At 47.1% G+C, this 23185-nt stretch overlaps 1 protein-coding gene across 5 annotated transcripts in view; it reads right to left on the bottom strand.

Annotated features, from left to right (window-relative positions):
• The window catches only part of LOC137593398 (unconventional myosin-IXAa-like), a 67316-nt gene extending 46877 nt beyond the window's left edge, over positions 1-20439 (bottom strand). For all 5 annotated transcript variants that reach the window (XM_068312064.1, XM_068312065.1, XM_068312066.1 and 2 more), the window contains exons 1-2: positions 20089-20439; positions 3711-4680 (exon numbers count right to left, since the gene is read on the bottom strand). In XM_068312064.1, the coding sequence (XP_068168165.1) occupies positions 3711-4613 (903 nt within the window). In that variant the 5' untranslated portion in view covers positions 4614-4680; positions 20089-20439. The remainder of the gene's footprint in view (positions 1-3710; positions 4681-20088) is intronic.
• Between the last annotated feature and the right edge of the window lie 2746 nt (positions 20440-23185).

Genomic DNA, 23185 nt, shown 5'->3' with positions numbered 1-23185 from the left:
GACCTTGAAACAAGTGGAAAGTTGCCCCTGTTCACTGGATAGCTGTGCACCAGCGTTTGTGGGTGGATGTGAGATAAAGCCGCTCCTAAAACGAGATTAAACCCAACTAACATGAAAATGACACAAAAATTGCTTTCAGACGTCGTATACACAAACCCGTCATGGGTGTCTGATTGATGAACGACCCACGATGCCGGCGACCTTTACCGGAACAAAACAGGAAGTGAAGCGACGGTGCAAGGAAGCATGGCTTGATTTTCCCCTTTATTTTCCCATCATACTGCATAAAACGTCTTTTCTTTTGTGTCCAGAGTAGAAACGGAGGACGATAATCCCGTCCAGGATCACGCTGCTGTTTCCCATCAGCTTCTGACACGTAAATTCGTTCAATCAGAAGCGCTCCGATTTACAAGAGTTTATTGAAATTATTACTAAAGAACAAGAACCAGAATGGAATATGAAGGTTCTGCAGGTTCCCCTCCCCGCCCGGATCCACGCAGCTGGCAGTAAGCTTCTTAAGTGGATCCAAAAAGAATGACTTATCTGAGTCTACTGGCACTCGCACAAATGTTCTCAAAATCCACGTCCAACTGCGGGGATCGGGAGCCAGAGGGACATAGTTGATCCTGAGAAATGTTTTCCTTTTTATCCCAGACGTTCCCTCTGGAAGCTGGCACGGCTCAGAACCTGGACGTCTGCTTCTCCGGAGTCCTTCGGTTTGCTGACACGAACGCAGATGAAGACTATCTGCCAGGTAGCGAACTTGTTTTTGCCAAATTTCTCATATCTTCTCAAATTGTCCGTTTTTTTGTACAAAGTTTTAACTTTTCTTTTGTTTAAAGAGTCTGGAAAAGAAGGCGTTGGAGTGTCTCTTGCTGCAGGAAGGTGCACATATCTCTGAAATTGGTGCAATAGATACGAGAAAGTTGAAGAAAAAGGGCTTTTGATTCAAAAGTAAAAGCAGAAACACTCCACGATTTGTTTTGGCTTCTCCGAACTGAGACAGGAAACAGTATGGAGGCCAGCTGGAAGCAAATAATCCATCTTTAAAGCTAAACAGGGCGCTAAAATATGCTTCTGACGTCTTACAGGTGAGACGTGGTCCAGAATCAGAATCTGGGGTCACATTTAATCAGCTCCACCTCTCTGTTTTTACTTTAAAAGTACGATTTGTACTTTAAACAAAGGCCGTTAAAGACGTTAGCTCCTCATTCATCTCTGACACACAAACACCTTGTTTCTCACACCTCCACCAGACGGCTGCTTGAAGGTGATTGATAGTGGAGATGACAAGATACAGTCTCCACCCGCTGGGGAGCACCCGGTCCTATCTGCGTTACTATCTGCGAGTCTTTTCAGTCGGACCTGTCGCCCGTGGGGTCGGAGGGGCGTGACGGGTATTCAGTCACCGCTGTCCCACACACACATGACGGTCAGGTTCAAACACAGGCATGTGGCGAAGCCGCACGGCTTACATTCCATTTTTCACTTCGCCTGCTTCCTTTGTCTTCGCTTGCGTTGCGAGGATGAGGGATGGGTCAGGAAAGGGGGTCTCGCAAACCCTGAGAAAGATTGGTACGAAACTTGATGGAGGCGTTGGGTTGGGGTTGGAAATGGGTTCCAATTAGGAAGTAGACTCCTTTATTTTTAATCCCTTTCTTCACTGGATTTGGTATGTTCTAAAAACTAAATAAATAATAAATAATAATAAATAAAAAATAAAATAAATAATAAATAAATAAATAAATAAATAAATAATAAAATATATCGTTTTTCGCTATATCACGGAATTTTGTGTTTTGCGGGTGGTTCCTCGAACTTAATTTATTCAAATTTGGAAGTTAACTTGGTTAACTTTTAACTTCCTAATTGGAACTAGGTTCAAATTAGGGAGAGGACTCCTTCATTTTTAATTTCGTCCTTCACCAGATTAGCCAGATTTGGTGCTGAATCGGGTGTTCTTATGTCCTCGTCTCAACTTGTGCCGCAAAAGTTTTAACCTCACAGAAAATTAGGAGTTTACGAACTGCCAGATTATCTCCAGGAGAATAGCGTGAACGCAAAAACAGCTGGCGTTTCAGACTTGACGTTCCCTTTGAGTCTGAAACATAAGTCATTATGTCAGGATGACAAACCGTACATCCACCCACGTCTGGCTGCGCCTTGTTTTACCGTACATCCCGCCACATGGGACGCACATGGTGTCGACGTCCTGACAGGAAACGGTGAGCACGGAAACTAAACGGTTGTCAGTAAAAACCGAACTAGCGGGAGCTGCAGAGGTCAGCGAGGAATAATTACCAGCACTGGAGAGAGCGTGACCTTGAAAAGACCTTCCTCAAATATGAAATTCCCAATGAAAATTTCATAATCCATAATCCTTTATTTATTCGTAATCCAGGGTGGATTATGCGACATTCCATTAGGATTTTTTTTTTTTTCAGATCAGTGCAGAGATTTGACAATAAACCTGCGTTTCTGGGTCAAATAATAAATATCAGTTATTCGTGGTGAGGTAGGGGCTATATATAAGTTACACCCCCCCCCCCCTAACGCCGAGGCATTCCAGCATCAGAGGGGCATTTCTCTAATCCATTTCATGCCTGGTTTCACGAGCTGACATTCCACTGCCAGAGAAACAACCTGCTGACTTCTCTTCAGATTTCATCAGTCTTCCTTTCTACAACCGGAGGGGGGGGGCATCAAACTCATGTTTCACGTCCACGAGTGCTTGAGATGGCAGATCGAGTAAGAGCAGCTGCCCAGCTATAAAGTGAAATTATAGAGTGATAGAGGTAGTCCTCAACATCCAAACACTCGGAGATACAAACAAATGCGCGCAGCCATGTCCTGTTTTGCTTTCTGCCGGGTTGTAATGACATTTAAATGACCTAAAATGCTGATTAAGGATTAAAATCGGATGAATAACAACTTATGAACATTTCAACTTACAAACAACCTCCAGGAACTCATTGTGTTCATTCCTATGATGACGACTACCTGTTTTTTATTCCTAAATGGAGTCTCCAAACCGAAAGAACTGCAAGCCCCGGCGTCCAAATCAGTTCTTAATATATATGTTTATATGTTTCATCATTGTAGCCCCACCCCCAGCATAACAGCAAAAAGGTAGAACAGCTAAGCCACATTAGTTCCTGAAAAGAATGCCGTCTTAGTTTCCAGATATTTCAGTTCAAAGACAGAAGCAAGACACCAAGGAGTTGAGTTTACCTGATAAATATGCATCGATGAGTTTCAGGTGGGTGAAAGAATACATCTTTAATGAGGAAAATATTAATTATACGACTTGCAAGCTACCTCCCAGCAGCAGAGACGTTAAGTGTATCTCCGCTGTCTGAGCCAGAAGCGACAGCAACTTAACTTCATGCATTATTTAAATCTCTGAACGTGCCAACAGGATATTATATTAATTACTCTTCTTTGTTCGCCGACGCATTAAAAGGTAGAGAAGACTCTCCGTCCTCCTGATGAATCCCAAGATGCCAGATTGCGCCAACTTCCTTCCTCTGGATCAAACCGCAGATAAAATTGTTGGGTTGATCAAGAACTTTGTGGGTTTTTTGAGAAAGACTCAGGAAATCAGACACCATGAAAGACACTCATGGTACAAAATTACACAATAGCGAAAGTTTCATTGACAAACATCCCAACCCGACCACCAACGGACACCAACCAGGACACTTCCTTACCTCCAGCACCGGCCCGGCTCCCAGGATGATCTGCTCCACGCCGCTGGCGAACCCCTTCTGGCTGAGCGCCGTCAGGTGATGGATGAGGAAGTTGGTGCTCTGGGTCTTCCCGGACCCGCTCTCGCCAGAAATGACGATACACTGGTTCCTACGCCGCTGCAGCATGGCGTGATACGCCACGTCGGCAACGGCGTAGATATGAGGCTCCAGCTTCCCCAACGTGTGGTTGTCGTACAACTTGACATATTTAGGGTTGTAGATGGGCAGGAACTGGAAGGGGTTAATCACAATAAGTATACTCCCAATGTAGGTGTAGATCTTCTCCTGGCGGAACCGTGCGCGAAGGCTTTCCAAAATGGCGCGCTCCGTTAGCTCCGGCAGAGCGCAGAGGTCGGACGGCGGGTCGCTCCCTGCCGGTTGGGGGAGGAAACCCCGCTCCACCATCCGTCGACGCTCCTCGGTGACCCTTAGCCACATCTGGAGGCTGCCGCCGTAATGAATCGACCCGTCCAGGTTCTTCTCCCGCAGGAGGAAGCGGTAGTCGTCGCCGCTGCCCAGGCCGCCGCGGTTCTCCAGGGCGCTCCGCGGCCACAGCATCATCCGCTGGACGGGGCAGTCGCCAGGGTTCAGGATCCATTCCTCCCCGCCGAACTCCTTCACCTCGGCCAACACGTAGCACTTGGTGCGCTCCAGGCGCAACCGCTCGATGAGGAAGTCGATGGCTTCGGCGGCCGTGGTGTTCTTGCGTGCGGTGACGGGGCAGTAGATGGTTCCCTCGGCGAGGGCGCCCGGGTAGACGCGCAAGGTGAACTCCTGGTCCTCCAGGCGCCGCCGCATGCTGCCGCTAGCGGTGGCCATGCTGGCGCTGCTGGTGTAGCTGCAGCCGCCATCTTGGAAGCTCATGGCGGCGCAGGAGGTCCCATCAGCACACCGCTCTCTGGGCCCGGAGGACTGACTCAGGACATCCCAGCTGGAGGAGACAGGACAGAGAAGGTCAACACGGCGGCAAGGACACGCAACCGCCAACAGGGGGCGACGCTTTTGCGACGTTTACAAGCGTATCGAGTCGCGGCGAGTTCAACAGAGGAGATTTCATCCATGAAATGACTGAATGGGGTTTTCTGTCCCGGGTCAGAACCAGAACCGGTCCACAAAGGAGCGCCGCGAGAACCGATAGCCGCTCAAAAGCAACGAGTAACAGTAGCTGCGGCGTGCTTATAAAGGCCACGGGCCAGCTTATCAGAACCACAGACCGGGGGTGTGTGTGTGTGTGTGTGTGTGTGTGTGTGTGTGTGTGTGTGTGTGTGTGTGTGCTCATGTGAAAATCCAAAGGCTCTCGCCGCGTGCCAACATTAACAGCTGCCATCTTCCACACAAAATTGGCTGTAATGAGAGTACAATGGTGTAATTCAGCACCTCCCTGTTGATACTGAACACACACACACACACACACACACACACACACACACACACACACACACACACACACACACACACACACACACACAGAGATAAGATACACTACCAAAGCAAATTAATTCAGGACAAAAACTGAAATGTTCTATAAAACACAAAATAATTTATTCCTTCCACGATCACGTCGCCGTCATCTTTAGCCCCTCCCCCTTTTAAATAGCTCCTCCCCCCTGCGAGACGCTCAATTGCTCAATTAGATAAAGAGAAGCGGGTAGAGGATGAAGCAGCAGCGCCCAGTCAGACCCTCCTCTCCCTCCCTTGCCGTATGACCACCTTCATCATCTGCAGCAGGCCGTCGTCGCCACCAGACGGGGGGGGGGCAGACAGACGAGCGTCTGGGAAACAAAGAGGCCAAGTGTGGAGGATGAAAGACAGAGCTGAAAAACAGACAGAGATGAAAGACGACCACGGCCTCCGCATCCGACGCATCCAACGCGTCCAGCCAGGACGTTAGGCCGAGCGAAGGGGCGGAGCTTCGCGTCTATGAGGCACCAATGTCAAAGCAGTTTCCACTGGATGCTGTCTGTGAGGTTATCTCGGGGTTTTCGAGGCGTTAGTCAAAGCAAATGAAAACAAAACAGCAGTAAAGTTTCCTCCTTGGGTAAAAACGTGTGAACCCGGCGTTCCCACGCTGCACATTTCAACGACACAAAATGTTTTCAGAGGATTTTTTGCGGCGAGAGACGACCACTAAATCTGTCGGCTTCCAGAGTCACGACACAAATTAAAACTCTTTTGGTTTCCGCCTCTGGTGAGGAGGTCATGTTTAGTTTGTTTGTTTGTTTGTTTGTTTGTCTGTTTGTCTGTCAGTCGCCCCCCCATTTCCATTCATGTTAGCAGAAGGGTGTGGCGTGGGGGAGGGATGTGACTCACGGGACGGACGCAGAAAGTGTTTGTCGCTTTTTAGGGTGAGTCAGAGAAATTAAATCGTTTCATGCATCCATGATGCATCAGAGGACAGGAACAGCCTGCAAGCCTCAGCTGAGGGGTTAAAAACACCACAAAGCATCCTCAAAAAAGTGAACTCCTCCTCTGGGATTTGTCTTTTTCCCCACAAAATTCAATTCTCCGTCCGCCTCTAATTTGCTTTGACCTCTGAGTTAACTTGAGACCCCCCCACCAAAAAAAATAAAATCTGTCCTGGGGTCAGTTTGGACAGAATTAACCTCCTGGCCCTCCGTCTGCTGAGACTTCATGAACCGGCAAGTTGGACAGCAGGAGACATGACGGATTTGACGGCTGCGTTCAACCGTCTGATGGATGCTCTTTAGAGGGTCAAAGGTCAAAGTGAGGAGCCAAGGTCACATACCAGCTGAGGCTCCGACCAATCACAGAGCTGAACGTCGTCGGTCTGAAAATGTTTGCGGGACACGAGAAACCGTTTTTTTTTCCCCAAGCAGCTGCGTGAGGTGAGGTCATCCAGGCAGGAAGGAGCTTCACGCCGCCGTTTGGCGATCCACGGCGGAAGCTGGAGGAGTTTCAGTGATGACGGGTGAAACGGGGAAAGGGATTTAAGGCGGATGTGGTGAGGGCGTGGGGGAGACGGGATGAAAGACCGAGTTGAGACACGGAGGAGGTGAAGAAGAGGAGGCTGTTAGCTCCTCCTGAGGCTAACGCGCTAAACGTCTAAAGGGTTAACACCCACCGGTGTACTGGCATCAACCGCCAAACCTCAGCATTCCTCAACGCTTCACACACACACACACACACACACACACACACACACACACACACACACACACACACACACACACTGCCTATTAAACGGAGGGTGATGAAGAACGCCATGGTTCAGTTACACCTTGAGCCGTTACTAATGTGTGTGTGTGTGTGTGTGTGTGTGTATCTATAAAGAACTCCAAGAGAACACTTATGGGGGGCGGCGAGGTTCCAAACATGTGGGATTACACCCCCAAACGGAGCCACTGCTTTCAGCCTTGCAAAAGGAAGCCAGACGTCATTGAAAGTTTTTGAATTCAAAGACATTTCTCAATGCAGCCTTGAGCTCTGCCTGGAAAATGTCGATTTTATTCGTTACGGAGAATTCTGTCCAACAAAGGCAAAGCGCAGTATGTGCAGCCCTTCGTTTTCCAGACATGTTTGATTTTAAATTTATTTCTTAACGCCGTCTTCTTTTCAAAGGACCCGGTTTGTTTCTGAAGCCTTGAGACGTTTCTATGGCGACGTGAACCTCAGGTGTGAACGTGGCGTCGATGGCGTGACTGGAAAACCCAATGTGTGCTGGAGACTGTCCCTGGAAAGTTAAAGGTTAAGATATTTTTTTTAAAAAGGCTAAATAATAAATGCCTTGTGCATGTGTGTGTGTGTGTGTGTGTGTGTGTGTGTGTGTGTGTGTGTGTGTGTGTGTGTGTGTGTGTGTGTGTGTGTGTGTGAATTCCTGAATTCCAGCACAGCTCTCAGGAACTGAGCCCACACAGATGCAAACATCTGCCAGAGACAGAGTGTCGAGTCATCCAGTGCAGCCGTGTGTGTGTGTGTGTGTGTGTGTGTGTGTGTGTGTGTGTGTGTGTGTGTGTGTGTGTGTTATGGACACACACGCAAGCTGCAATTTCTGTCCCGGCAAAGTCGCTTACTGGACAGCCTTCCTCCACCGCAGCTCATTTTCCCCATGATGTCACTGCACCTAAAATGCATCAGAGGTCACATGACACGTCTGACGGTCATGTGACTCCTGATGCGCGGAAACATAACCTGGAATAACGGATCGCACTGGTGTCAGTGTTGGCTCGATAGTCAGCCAATAAGAGCTTCTGTTTGTGGCCGTTCTGATGGGAATGACAGTGTGTGTGTGTGTGTGTGTGTGTGTGTTCCCTTTAAGAGATGACATCTCACACACACACAAACACACACACACACACACACACACACACACACAAACACACACACAGGGGAGCTGCATCAAATGAAGACCTCCACTTCAACGCAATCAGGCATCGTCTGAGCATCCCTGTCGCCATGGCGACAGGCTCATTGAATCTTCACCAACAGTCTCAGTATTGTTGCTGTGATAACGCTGCGATGTTGCTTCTTCAACATCCTCACCACCCTCATCATCATCATCACCCTCATCATCATCACCCTCATCATCATCACGGCTTCATCCCTCTTTCCTTCAGCATCAGCGCTGTAAATATGTAAATATAAACAAAAAATGTCTCAAACATATGAATGCCTCACTCCTAATAATAAAATCTTATATTTTGACCTTCATAAATATTTATTTTAAATTCTTATCAGCTTGTAGACGTGAGGCTTCTGTCTGCTGCTCCATCAGAACCAACCACCTCCTGTGGGCCACAGGCCACTTACACAGCAGGAGCTCATTGATCCCACGAGGAGGAAAGGTCAACATCAACTGCAGGATGGGGGGGGGGGAGAGGCATGCCCCATCAGTCTCCTGCCTGACGATTGGATGATGCACATTTCAAGGCCCACAATGCATCGGTGCGACGCCTCAGTTTCAGTTTGTTGTACCAAAAGCCAGACCAATCAGAAGCGAGACCATCGTGTCGCTAATGGCTCCATCACAATCATTGATCGGCCACCTCTGCTTCCCGTCGGTCCAGCGGATTCAGCGCCAGGATGCTAAATCAATAGCAGCCTCTGTTCGGTGCATTAGCTGTCCGCGATTTTCATTTTCCAATAATCAATGCTGAGATAAACTCTGATTTTATATTTTCCCATCGGAGAAGCAAAATACCACGAAGATGAGGCTGAATTCTTCCTCGCTGGTTCGGTGCATTTTTATCCGATCGGAAGCAAACATTAAGACAGGAAATAGCTTTCAGAACAGACGTAATCCAAACCTGCTTTCCAATCATATCTCTGGCGGAGGGACCCCTCCCCTCCCCCCCTGCTTTATTTCTGGAGCTGTAATGAATAGTGAAGCATCATCTGCAGATGAAAGGAACGCGAGTCCGGACCTAATAAGAGCTCTCACAGCGCTGGACCAGGAAGAACCAAACTTGTCACGACCGGCAGGAAGTTTAGGAACTGGAAAGCGGGATCATGTTCTTCTGTGGGCTCCGGAACGCGCCGCTACGACTCTGGAACTACAAGAATGATGGAGATGAAGCCTGGTTGAATGTTTGGGTATCTGGTGAGGAAGAAACTGGAACTGAATGAAGGGATTCAAGATCTTTAGAGAACCTGGTGGAACCATCGGTTGATCCTGGTTACCATGGTCACTTAAACTATCTAAGTCGGAACACTCAGACGCTTTATTGGAAGTAATCCGCCCTGTCTACGATATAGAAATACATCCACACAGTTAGGATCGAGTGAAATTACATAAATTTGTTTATTTGTCAGACGTATAATCGAGAACGACTGAACTCCCAACGACCTGAACCTGTATTTTATTTATTCTGTGTTGTTTTAATGTCCTATAATTGTTTCTAGTCATTCTAAGGGAATAGAACTTTAGTATTTAGAGTAGTAATGACAGATTATATGAAGATTATAGATTGAAATTTAATAAATAACAACTTACAAATGATTCAACTTATGAACACCTCTAGGAAACAACTGTATGTTGAGGACTATCTGTACGCGCTACTAATAAATTCACATGTGAAAGACCTCCAACTCATGTGTTCACAGAGGGACTGGAGGGATTTCTATTCCGTGTTTGGTGTTATTATGGTCTGGCCCTTAATCCAACCTGAGGCACGCTTCATGTTTGTTGAGGGGGGGGTGTCGATGGACAGAAATAAGAAGCATGCTCCCCAACTGGCTCATAAACACCGACCCCTTCCTCCACCTCTCACGTCGGCATCACCTCCGAGGCGACGACACGCGCTAGCGGCTTCACCGTCCGCTAGCGCTAAAACGAGGTGTTCCATTAAAGGAACGCGATTATGGTCTGTGTTTAAGGTTCCACGAAGTCTATCTCAGTTCTCACTTTTCATTCGGCCCCCCTCCCCACCCCCCCATCGCTGAAATTCAAAGGAAATGAGTCTCCAATGAGGGAAAGAGGAAGACAACAAGGTCCTCTTCTCGTTCTGGACAAACGTGACACCAGAAGAGGCGGTGGGGGGGGGGTAAATGTGGTCACTTTCACTTCCACCTCGCAGGTTTCAGCCTCAGAGCTCCATCAGATGAAACATTTCCCACGATGCTCAGGGTGAGCTCTGGACGCCGGACTGTGGGACGCCTGAGATTCTGAATGTAAAGGTCGCTTTAAAATGAGATTCCTATCCGACGTGTTCTGTTGGCGTCCAGTGATGGATCTCATCATCCTCCTGGAGTTTAGCGCTAACCGTTGCTAACGGTAACGGACTCTGACTCGTCCGGTCCTGAGGTGGTTTGGGGGGGTCAAAGCGAACATCTGAAGCAGCTTCTCAACCATTTGTGCGGCAGAATCTCAGTTTTTTTCCTGAAACCAGACGCCTGGACCAGCAATGCTCCGATTTCTGAGGGTAACCATGGCAACAGCCCGGGATCAGTTCCTCTCTCTGCCCTCCCAATCCAATCCCTCTCAGATTAGATACGACCATCACACAGAGGAACTGAACCCTCTGGGATTAGATTACAGAACCAGAGGCTCTGGTTCCCTGTAGTTCCCTCAGGAACTGAACCATCCCAACCTATCAGCTTGGAGATGGGCGTGGCTCAAAACAAAATAGCCAATCAGAACCTGTCCCACATCCTCCTCGACTCCTCAGCGATTACCGATCGGAGTAAAACACTGGACTGAAACATTATTAATAACCCGATTTCATTTGAAGTTTATATAAACGTCAACAAAATATTTAAGATTCTCTTTTTCTAATAAATAAATTAAAACAAAATATTTTTTAAAAAAACAAGATACTGTTGTGTAAATTGAATAAACACCAACAAAGACGTTTGACACAGCTCAACAATGAAATAAAAAATGTGAATTAACGCCGTCGTAATGTTTATGAACGGTTGTTAACATTTAGACGCTTCACATTCATTTAGATGTTTCAAGGTCAGACGTACAGCCACCAGTGTGTGTGTGTGTGTGTGTGTGTGTGTGTGTGTGTGTGTGTGTGTGTGTGTGTGTGTGTGTGTGTGTGCGCGTGTGTGTGTTATCAGTGATGTGGATAAGGTACACTCCATTTAGAGCAAACGCATCCAAGCGCCGCAATTGTCACGCTTAGACGGCGTGTAGCCATGTGTTCTCACACGCTTACATAGAGATCACACGCACACACACACACACACACACACACACAGATAAATAATGCAAAAGACGTGTGTGAATCTGCTCAAAGGACTGACAGTAACGTCGGCATCAATAATTGACGTGCTGATGGGGGATCAGACAGGAAGTGAGAATCAGCTGGTCGGGTCAACTTCCTGCAAGCGGAGCTCAACTGTCATGGACGGCAATCAGAAATCACGCCACAGACAGATGGAAGGAAAGAGTTAAATTTATTTGCTTCGTGCGTTTTTCCATGTAGGCGTCGAGCTCCGGCGTTGCTTCCTCTAAAGGCCGACTTCAGACTCTCACCGAGTCAAACACACACACACACACACACGTGTGTCACAACATCCTGCAGCGGCTGATGAGACGGTGATGAAACACCTTGACGACAGCAGACCAGCGAGACGAGCCGCCGTCCAGTCCGGTTCGCTAACGGTGGCTAATTTAGCTGCTTTCACTCACGGCGACAGAATGAAACAACAACAACATCCAACTAGAACCAATGCAGTCACAGACTGCAACATCCCGCGGCATCCATGAATTCAAAATTTGACCTACTTGCATAGGTCAAAGATCAAAGCTAGTGCTTTGACCTACTGTCATAGATCAAAGCAGCAGCTTTGATCTATGTCATAGATCAGTATGGTCTTACACCGGCCTTCACCCTTGTCTTTCTATCTTAACCGGTTCCTAAGTGTACAAAAGTTTAAATTTGACCTTGAAGTACTTTTCTCAAGGTCAAGGTCATCTCATTTTCATCCCCTCTGCTGCCTAAGTAATCTGCTTTTTGTTTCATCTGTCTATCTGCAACGGTTTTGAAGATATTTGGTGGACGGACAGACAAACACACGAACACCGACGATTACAACACGTCACCGCTTTGAGTCGGGATGTAACAAGACGGCGCTAGTAGCAGTTAGCAGCTAGTAGCAGTTAGCAGCTGACTCAAAAAACCACATGTAAACGTCAATGTCGTCGACGCGTCAGCGTTTCATGTGTTGCTTTTTGTCTGCCACCGTGTAATCGCGGTAAAAATCTCTCCTGGCATTATTTTATAGGCCGACAAGCATTTTTGTATTGATTACAACCATAATGAGGTATTAGATTCACAACATGTGTCACAATCCACATGACGTCAGCTAGTAATCAATACAGCCAGCATTAAATCAACTGGAACGTTTCAGAGTCGCGATTTAATGGGTTCATGGTGCCTGAATTTATTCTGTCATCTAAAATAGAATAAAGAAATATGTTCAGATCTTTATTTATTTTTAAAATGACACAAAGAGATTGAACGGCGCATCAAGTTTCAGACGACAATCAATCATTTCCCGTTATCGGCAGCAGAGTTTTGATTTTTCTTAGAAAACGCTCCAGTTCTTCACAAATCGTTTTCATTTGTCGCTGGAATGACCCAGTTTCCCAGCATGCATCATTAAAATTTCATCCTCCGCACAAAAAAAAAAAAAAAACAAAAAACAAAAAACGACACATGTCCAACACATTGTTGGAAAAACCAAATCACACACACACACACACACACACACACACACACACACACACACACACACACACACACACACACACACACACACCGTCTCCCCTCCCCCTCCCTCCTTCCAGCCACCAAATCCACTTAGAGGCCAGTGTGTGACTCGCTGATTGTTTTCTCTCTGTGGCAGCAGCTGCTCCTCCTCCTCCTCCTCCTCCTCCTCCTCTTCCTCCTCCTCTTCCTCCTCCTCTTCCTCCTCCTCCTCCTTCTCTTCCTCCTCCTCCTTCTCTTCCTCCTCCTCCTCTCCCTCCTCCTCCTCCTGCTCTTCTTCCTCCTCCTCCTTCTCTTCCTCCTCCTCTTCCTCCTTCTCTTCCTCTTCCTCCTCATCCTCCTCTTCCCCCTCCTCCTCCTACTCTTCCTCTTCCTCCTCCTCCTCTTCCTCCTCCTCCCCCTCCTCTTCCTCGTCCTCCTCCTCCTCTTCCTCTTCCTCCTCCTCTTCCTCCTCCCCCTCCTAATTGACTGTCAGTCAGACGTGGAGAGACTTTCTCCACAAGTGTGTGATCACTTTGTAAAACACACACAATCAAACAAAGACCAGGATGCACCACACATCCAATTACAACCGCTGTATCAGCTAATTAGCATTAGCGGCTACATGATAATCCCCCCACACAGAGAAAAGAACAACTTTGAGCCGCCTTCATTTATTTACATTGAGCAACGCAGAAGCAACACAGCACTGCACAGCTGTGTGGGTTTGAACAGCATGTTAGCTTCTGTTAGCGGCGTAGCACGTGAGGCAGACCTTCTCTGATCAGAGTTAGCCGCTAACTGCTGCTAACTGATTTGAAATTTTAATTTATTTTATTTCGGCACATACTTGTAGAAGTCACATGACCTCACTTTGTCTGGTGTTTATTCTTCCTTCAGACAGAAACACTGTAAAAACTGAATGTGTGTGTGTGTGTGTGTGTGTGTGTGTGTGTGTGTGTGTGTGTGTGTGTGTGTGTGTGTGTGTGTGTGTCTGTGTGCGTGTGTGTGTGTGTGTGTGTGTGTGTTCATTCACACCCCTGTCATCACAGCAGGTCAGCATTCACACTCTGCTCTAACTAAATCAAAGCTGCCGCTCTCACCTTGACCTGAGCCGTGACACACACACACACACACACACACACACACACACACACACACACACACACACACACACACACACACACACACACACACACACACACACACACACACTCTCTGGTGAGATCTTTCAGCAGGGTGACAACAGCCAACCAAATTGCTGTTACTCAGACTCTGTGAACCAATAGCAGGCCACACTTCGTTCATCAGCGGCCAATCAGGAGCCTGCATCATTGTTCCAGATGAGGCTGTGGCGCCGCTGCTCTTCACTTATTATTCCACGGCGCTTCTGTCGCCTCAGACGGAACAGAGAGCTCTTCATCAAACCACAAACGGACGCTTCATCCGTCGCCACCAAACCGAGGCTCCTGATTGGTCAAGAATGTTTCTGCTGAGGGTCCTGAACCACACTGCGTGTCCATCACCTATCATTATTGATCGACTAAAAAAACAACTCAAATTTAAGGTCAGACAAGTAACAAAATATCCAGACTGGAGGGGATTTATTGATTCTGAATTAATCAATACTTTAATATAAATGATCAAAACTGAGGACAAAAAAAAACATTTTAAACATTTAAACGGCTAAAAATAATCATAGCACCTTCCAGAATCAAAAATAAGCGTCATTTATGCATTAAAAAACAACAGAGAAGATGATTTACGCTGTAAATAAAATAAATTTAAATTTAAATATTTTTAAAAAAAATAAATTAAATTAAATTAAATTAAATTAAATTAAATTAAATTAAATTAAATTACTGATTCTGGTGACGATAACAGGAAGTGTTTGTGAGTTCATCAATGCAGCGTCTCTGAAGCTCATCAGCAGCGATCCTCATTGTGACCAACGAGATGCTTAATGGATGACCGTCTCCTATGGCAACAACCGCCCATCACGGAGGGTGAAGAGGTATGCAACCAATGAATGAATCAATCAATCCATCGATCAATGACTCGTAAAGGAGAGGGAGCGCAATGACGAAAACGTGTGAGGAGATGGGATGGAGGAGTTCATTAACGGAGGAGGAGGAGGAGGAGGAAGGAAACAGAAAAGGAAACAGAGAAGGAGACAGGAAAGGAGACATCTTCCAAGTGATAAAATCTGAATCCGACCCTCCGGCTCTATTTTGGTGTCCAGCTTTAAACTCACATATTAAATGAAGACGGGTTCAGTCGGTTTTTTTGTAATGAGGGAAAAACATCCCGTCACACGGCGTTAAAATAAAAAGGAAAAGAATTCCTGCATCGGCCTGTTTATCGGCTCTAAAGTTTAACGGGTTCGTTCTCGGAGCCAAGTTACATGAAAATCCATCCAGTCGTCAAAACAAACAAATAAAGCGTGTAACCAACCGACCGACCGATCAACCAACCAGCCAACCGACCGACGCAGGAAAACATCACCTCTCAGTCGATGCCATCAAATAAAATTCATCCCATTAAAATCCCTGAAAGCTGGAATGTTGCCTTTAAATTTATCCCCAAACCAAAAACATCCAGTTTAGTTTTCAGATAAAAACACAAATATCTACCTGAACACAAAACAAAAAACCCTGTCTGTTTGTTTATTATTGTCTTTGAGGGATGGGGTCAAGCAGGGGTCACGGCGTGGCCATAGTAGGATTCTCCATGTGCTTTTTTTTTGGGGGGGTGGGTGTTTGTTATCTTTATTTGTGGTTGACATTTGAAAGCCAGTCCAACTAATCAATAACAACAACAATGATGCAAAGCTGTTTTGTTCCAGAAACGTGTTCTGGGTCCAGAATCTCACCTCCATCGCCATGGAGACGAGACTTTTAGTGAACACCTCCTCTCATAGGTCTTTGTTCTGCTGGGCATTGCTGCTTGATGGAGGTGATTGACAGCTACACCTGTAGAAGGTGTAGTTAGCCTAGAGGTGTAGTTAGCCTACAGAGACCCTACAGGTGTCAGCTTTCATCCACCTGATGACCACACCCAAGTCTTGTGGTCGGAGCTGGCTTTGTTCTGGTCTGATCTCTGTCACACACACACACACACACACACACACACACACACACACACACACACACATACACACACACACACACTCCTCCCCAGGGCGTGGCTCTGAACCCACAATCAATTCACGGCGACCGAAACCAGACGCTGTGTGCACGAGCGCGTGTACGAGCGCGTGCACGAGTTCGTGCACAGGTTGTGACATCATCCTCTGGCTGGATCCCGACTCGACGCGGCGCTAATGGCAGCGAGACGAGTTCTTCTCGCTACTGATTTCACCTGTCGGGGTTTTCCGGCTGCGTTCTGGGGCGACAGGCTGATCCCAGATCTGTCGATGTGATCAACAGTTCCATCAATCAAACAGGGAGGGGGAACAAAGCCCGAGTCGGCATCTTCACCAGCATCTTTATCTGTGCTGAACCAAACAAACAAACAAGCATCCACCTAAACACGAGTCAGCCATCCTCTACTGACTCCACGCTGGTGGGGGTCAGGTGGAGGTTCTCCTCCGCCTCCAACTCTTCAGGTCCTTCACAGACTGGTTGAAGGGGACGTTCACTTCCTGTTTGACGACATCTCCACAGATGACTCTGTGCTAAACACACGAGAGTTCACAAACCGGGGCGTACGAGCGAGAGCAACCTGGGACCTGCAAAGTCTAACCCCTAACCTCTAACCCCTGACCCCCTGGGGTGTTGCAGCTGCTCTGGCCGACGTCACGAAAGTCTCTGAGAAGAACGTCTTTCTCTAAACGACTTGTGTGTGATTTTATGGAGGCTGTATGGAAACTCCCTTCTGTTCATCCAAGTCTGGGGAGGAAGAGCGTCGAGCCGGAGGCTTCACAGAGCCGATCAAAGACACGTCAGCGGGGCAGATGACTTGGACCGGGGCAGATGACTTGGACCATGTGGATCATGTGGACGGGATCTCCGAGCACTAAACCCCTGAATTTAACGAGGAAAGGAGATAACGACCAAAAACTCTTGGCTTCTTAAGACCTTTACTTTTGCCATTTTGGCCGTCAGTGCTGACGTGAGATAATCTGATGCTAATCTCTGAGATCTGGAGGGGCGTCAAAAACATAAATACACAGCCACTCACGCAGGTTTGAAGCAAAAAATCCAAAAAAATTGGGGAAAATTTTTAATCGCCAATGGTTGAGTTTCAAATGACTATTTTTCGTGATTTATTCATGATTAAACTGTGGATTCATTTAGCAGTTGAACCAAAGTTTGGTTTACATTAACACGAAGAAATTATCTGGTATTTTTATGGATCTATTTACGATACATTAAATAATTAGAATCAGATCAGAGAGCGTCATAAATAAAGTTCGGCGCCCGAGTTTGATGATGATGACAGCTCTGTTCACGCCCAAAGCAGCGGCGGCTGTAGAATGAGGGTAAGCTCAAACTATAAAGAGACGCGAGGATAGGCTAACAAACAGCACGTCTGCTAACACGCTAACACCTGATCAGCATTTTAATGCGGCGGCATTTAGAACGCCGCCGCGGGATTTTTATCCGTTTGTCGTTTCGCTTTCAGAAAGTTCCGTTAGCTGCCGACGGCTAACACCTGCTTACTTAATACGACCTTAAACGTGACGCCCGTTCAAAAACGCAGAAAGGCCCCCCTCCCCGAACGAAGTTTCAACGCTCGATAGTGTCGGCAGGAAGGAGTCTTCACGTGTGTCACAGATCCGCTGAACGATCCGACCGACTGCCTATATTCAGGAAGTACTCGGGATCATTTTCAGATGTGGGAATATTTTCCACACAGCTGTGTCCAAATCCTTGAGGAGAAAAAAATGATGACCAGATGTGGTCAAAAGTGCCACAACATCCATAGAAGATGCTAATGTTACATTAGCGTGAGCATTTCTTAAGAGTTTGGACGGTTTTGGGCGCAAACGGAGGTTCAGATGAATTTACTGCTGGTTTTGGGGATTTTACCTTTTAAATAGCAACATTTTTACCTGAAACATGAGCAAATATTTTTAAAAAGCCAATCTGAATGACAAAGCAGGTGTGAAAAAAGGTGTGACAAACTCAGAGCAGTTTGTGGATATCAAGAACAGGAAGTCGGACCAGACCTAATGATGATTGGGTTTTGGGGTGTCTCTGATCGCTTTCGAAATACAACAAATATTTTGAGTCTGGAAACGCAATTTTTTTCCAGAAACAAACATCATGTTTCGAAGCTTCTTTTTAGACCGACCCGCCTCTATTAAGACGCCACCGATGGGGCAACATGGCGAGGACTGGAATACCGCTAAATGAGTCACCTGGGCGGTGAATGCTAGCTATTCCAACGGCGGCGCGTCTACGCCAACGTCGGAACATCCACCTGCTGCGCCTCTGAAAACAGGTTCTAACCAGGAGATGTCTGATGTAATCAACGCCGTAGGGCCAAAACTTTAATTGCTGGTTGTGCAAAAAGTTGTTTACCCTCAGTGTCACCTGAGAAATTTATGAAGCGTACTTCCCAAAAGCAACTCAGCCAGAAAGACTATTTGAATCCCTCGAGGGCATGGATCACAGATTAATGCGATGACAAAGTCAGCTAATGTTTATTTTTCCTTAATAAAGACCCGTGAAATAAAGTCGGCTTCAGCCGGAGCACCGACTTATTAAAAAGACGGTGGGAAATCTGGCGTGGATGACCCCCCCCCCAATCCACCCAAAAAGAAACTCCACCAAGAAGGAGCGTCGCTCCGGAAAAACACCTTGAATGTTCTGATGAACGCCAGCGACTACAATGGAAACCTGACGACCGTGCACCCCCCCCCCACCCCCCAGGACAAAGACAGATGCTATGACAGACGCCGCCTCCCCCAACGGTGGGGACGCTCCTATAAATACACCTGGTTAGCGATGCTAGCAGTCGCGCAAACTGGCTGTGAAGCGTTGACCTCATGCTGGTTTAGTCTGACAAGGAGCCTCGAACGCCTCGAACGCCTCGAACGCCGTTAGAGTTCAAAGGTACGTGTCAGATGACACCATTACGTGGAGACGCTACCTGAATGAGATGTTCCACAACCCCTGCATTTGTAACAGTCTGCTTTTAGCATCGACGCTAAAGTAGCGCATTCCAGAGGTGAGCAGGCGGCCATCTTTGAGGCGGGAAGTCAATCAGCTTTGAGGTTGTGCCAAAAACACGCTGAACGTAAGTCAACGCTTCGCCGTCCACGCCGCATAGAGCCTTCAAACTCGCCCCTGAAATTTATCGCCGGTTCGTTCTGGGTGAGAAGAATTCATGAGAAGCCTGTCAGAAACAGGAAGTGCATTAGCATTTATGCTAAGGAAGTAGCCAGAAGAACCCTCGATCCGGATCGATCCGGATCTGCATCTCGTTCCGTTTCAGACGGAACCATCAGGAGGGAAATATTAGTTTCTCTGCAATAACAAAGTCATAGAGTTGATGAAGAGGTTCCACCATCATCATCATCATCATCATCATCATCAACGCTGAGTCATATTTGGAGCAAACCACTTCATTTTTAATGTGTGATGACGTCATGTTTTAATGCGTCAGTCAACAAAACACAAAAAAAAACCGTCCAAAACGGTCACGTGGTTGGTTGGTTTGACCAACCGACAAATGAGCAATCATGATGATGGACGGGGGGGGGGGGGGACGGGGACGGGGGGGGACTCTGATCCATCATCAGCGTGATGATCAACGTGGATCACTGTGTGACGTCAGCAGCCGTTGCGCCTCATGCATGACGAAATATGTCACGGCCGTCCGTCAGAGCCCCCCCCCCCCCCCCCACACACACACACACTCAACCGCACCGTCACGCACGCGCACCCCCCCCCCATCCCGTCACAACTGCAGCCCAGATGTCGAGTCCCGCGCGCCCCACGCAACATCTGCAAATTCACGCGTTACGTAAGAAAAGAGCGTGACATGCATCCCGGGGGAGGAGGGGGGGTGAGGTAGTGGAGGGGGGGGGCAACACGCGTCATGTGATCTAACGTGACATCTGACTGAGGGACGGGAGGCTTGACATTCCGCTCCCCCCGCGACGGAGTCCGCCTCACTGACAGCAAAGCACGCATAGAATGTGGACCTGACGTGGAATGGGGGGGGGGGCTTACCTCCTCCAGTGCGCCTTCAGTCCTCCGCTCCGTGGACCCCCCCGCTGTCCGCCGACGAGGAAGAGGAGCCCAGCTGTGCGCCTCCCGTCCTGAAACTCGGGCTGGTTTTACCGCAGGGGGGGGGGGGACGCTGTCGTGCGTAAAACGCGTCTCCCGCGGGTCCGGGGTTTAAATCCACACAGCCGGTCCGATCCGAGTCCGGGTCCTGGTCCTGGTCCGGGTCCGGGTTCTCGTCCTGGTCCCGGGAGCTCCTGCTCTGCGTCCTCCCGTCACGTCGCGCTCCTCCCGCGGCTCCGCGCTCCTTTCTCTCCGCGTCTACAACCGCGGCCAGTCCTACAGCGCGCGCACTCGCGCCGCGCGTCCACGCCGCCGGGGCCGTGAGGTGGGGGCTACGGGCTGTGTTGTTATGGGTGGGTGGGATGACGGGAGGCCCCTCCCGTGGAATTATTGTGTGGACGTGAAGGTTTTCCATTCACCGGATCGAACGCAGCACGTGACCGACGTGAGGGTGGGTGTGGCCACAGTGGGGACACACACACACACACACACACACACACACACACACACACACACACACACACACACACACACACTGACACACACACACACACTGACACATGGTCAACACTTCCTCAAATTGAAATGCAGAATTCCTTCAGAATCTTTACATCAAATCTCTGACGCAAACAAACATGATGACGTCACGGACCTGATGTTCGTGGGGGGACCTGATGGAGTCATGTTTAAAGTGATTTATTGAAAAGTAATCAATCACTTCCAGGCTTATGTTGCCAGAAATTGGTTTTAGCCACGAGAGCTCAGTGGGGGGTTGTCTGATTGATTGATTGATTGATTTGTTCTGGTTGCTATAACATTTTGTACTTCCTGTCTGTTACAGTAATTATTATTATTGTTATTATTATTATTTTTTAATTATATTATTATTATTATTATTATTATTATAATTATCATTATTGTTATTATTATTATTATTATTATTATTATTATCTGCTAATAGGTTTGATTAGATATCCAATCATTTACTATTCATCATGATACTGAAGGAACAATTAAATATTAATAAATATATATAAATATGTAAATATGTATACATATTTAAATATCAAGGAACAAAGTACAGGTTTTTCTCCTCATAGAAAACAAACACCGTTGTTGTTTCTTTTTTAGGAATCCTCACTGGATAAATAAATTCAGCCCAACCAAAAAAAACCAATCAAATGTTTTCTTGACGGTGTGTTTGTGGCGTTTGTTGATGATCGAGTGTTTTCCTGACTTGATTATGAGGATGAGTCACCGGGCCTTCGTCCTCCAGACGCGTCGGCCCTCCTGGTCGAAACGGATTCGTGGGTTGAGAGGTTTTTTTGTTCTCACCGTGGGGATGGGGGGGGGGCGAAACTCAACTCTGTTCCAGCTGTAGAGGAAAAACACGCTGAGAATCTTTGGTGGATCTAATTAGAGGAGATTTATCCGCTGATCTGGGATGAACTCCTCCGGGCTGCTGGGTCCTGACAGGTGATACGTCCTGCTGGCGGGGGATTGGCCCTCCACCTGAGTGTGAAGAAACCGATCGCACACGCTCCTCGGGCGGGTTTCAAAACATCATATCTGTTTTTCGCGGGATCGGTTTCCAGCCCGGTGACATATTTACCAGCCAGACATTTTGAAAAGGAAATCCTCCCTTCGGCCCTGAATGTTGGAATCCAACTCCGCGATGAGGGGCCACGGCGCCGGCGTCCAAAACGACAGGAGCTTCACGGTAGCTCAGGGTAGGGGGGTGGGGGGACAATGGACTGGAACGTCTGAAACGGTGGGGAGCATCGCCTGCAGGCCGAAGGGAATCTTCTGTCAAACAGAAACCTGAGTTGGAATTTTAAAAAATAACATCTACAAAAACAGAGAAGCAGCAACAACGGGGCCTCTCGGACTGTCAGCGGGGGCCACATTGTGCTTCGTTTACTGTAAAAACACAACAAAATTCACCATTGGCCAATCAGCCGTTTGACGGTTCTATTGTCTGGTAGTTAGCTTGTCTGAGCAAAAAGCCACAACGACCTAGCCTTGCGTCATCTATTGATAAATTTCAACAGTTTTTTAGCATAATTTGCTGAAATAATATTTTTCGGCCTTTTTATACACACTTTCACTCTTCTTTTTTCTTTGCCGTGTTAATTATACCCTGAAATATCCTGATAAGTTTAAAAAAATTGTGGTCCAGAACCAGTTGTCTCCCCCCAGTGTTCGTAAGAGTAATTACACACAAACCACAGCCCTGAAGGCGTTCCTTTATAGTTATCATATTTATTATTTACTATTTTATTCACAGAAAATGAAAACATCAGAATAATTCTTGAATTATAAAACCCGTTCTTTGATACGTTTTTTGGTTTTATTCGTAGGAAATAAATTAGACGAAGTTTAATAACCATTGGGTTCAAATATTTCAAAAAGTGTGTTTTTCTTTGTCAACTCAAATTACTATAAATGCCTGACGACGCAGTTCTCGACACGCGATTTATCTCATTGTCGCTGAAGAACAAGAACCAGTTTGAACAGAAAAAGAAAAGTCCAGTCGTTGATATTTTCTTGGCAATGAAGGAAAAAACATCGACGGAAAAACTGATGACAAACTTTCCTGGATTGAAAGCATCAAGTGGATAAAGTCAGTCGCTCATTAAACACTGGTCACACTGTGTAGCTCTAACCTGGAGCAGCAGAGAAAATGAAAGCTCTCTCTCTCACACACACACACACACACACACACACACACACACACACACACACACACACACACACACACACACACACACATACCAGTGGTTGCTATTTTTTCCATCAAGCCGTCTTAAAAAGCTGTAAAAATTTCAGGCCCCTCTGACGTTTTTATAAACTAGTAATAATACTTGAAACCAACGGATCCCAGCTGAACTTTATGGACTTTATCAGAGAACAAGAACTGCATGTTTCTCCTCACATGTTTCTCAGACGTTAGTTACTGTGGCGCAAGTAGAAAATAAAAGTTGGCTCAAAGGGACTCGAACGCCTCTTAAAACACTGACAGATTCATGGGGTCTGTTTT

This window comes from Antennarius striatus, chromosome 4 (assembly GCF_040054535.1).
Source record: "Antennarius striatus isolate MH-2024 chromosome 4, ASM4005453v1, whole genome shotgun sequence".
NCBI classification, from domain to species: Eukaryota; Metazoa; Chordata; class Actinopteri; order Lophiiformes; family Antennariidae; genus Antennarius; species Antennarius striatus.
The sequence above is the reverse complement of the archived record's forward strand: the minus strand, read 5'-3'. Positions and strand labels throughout refer to the sequence as shown.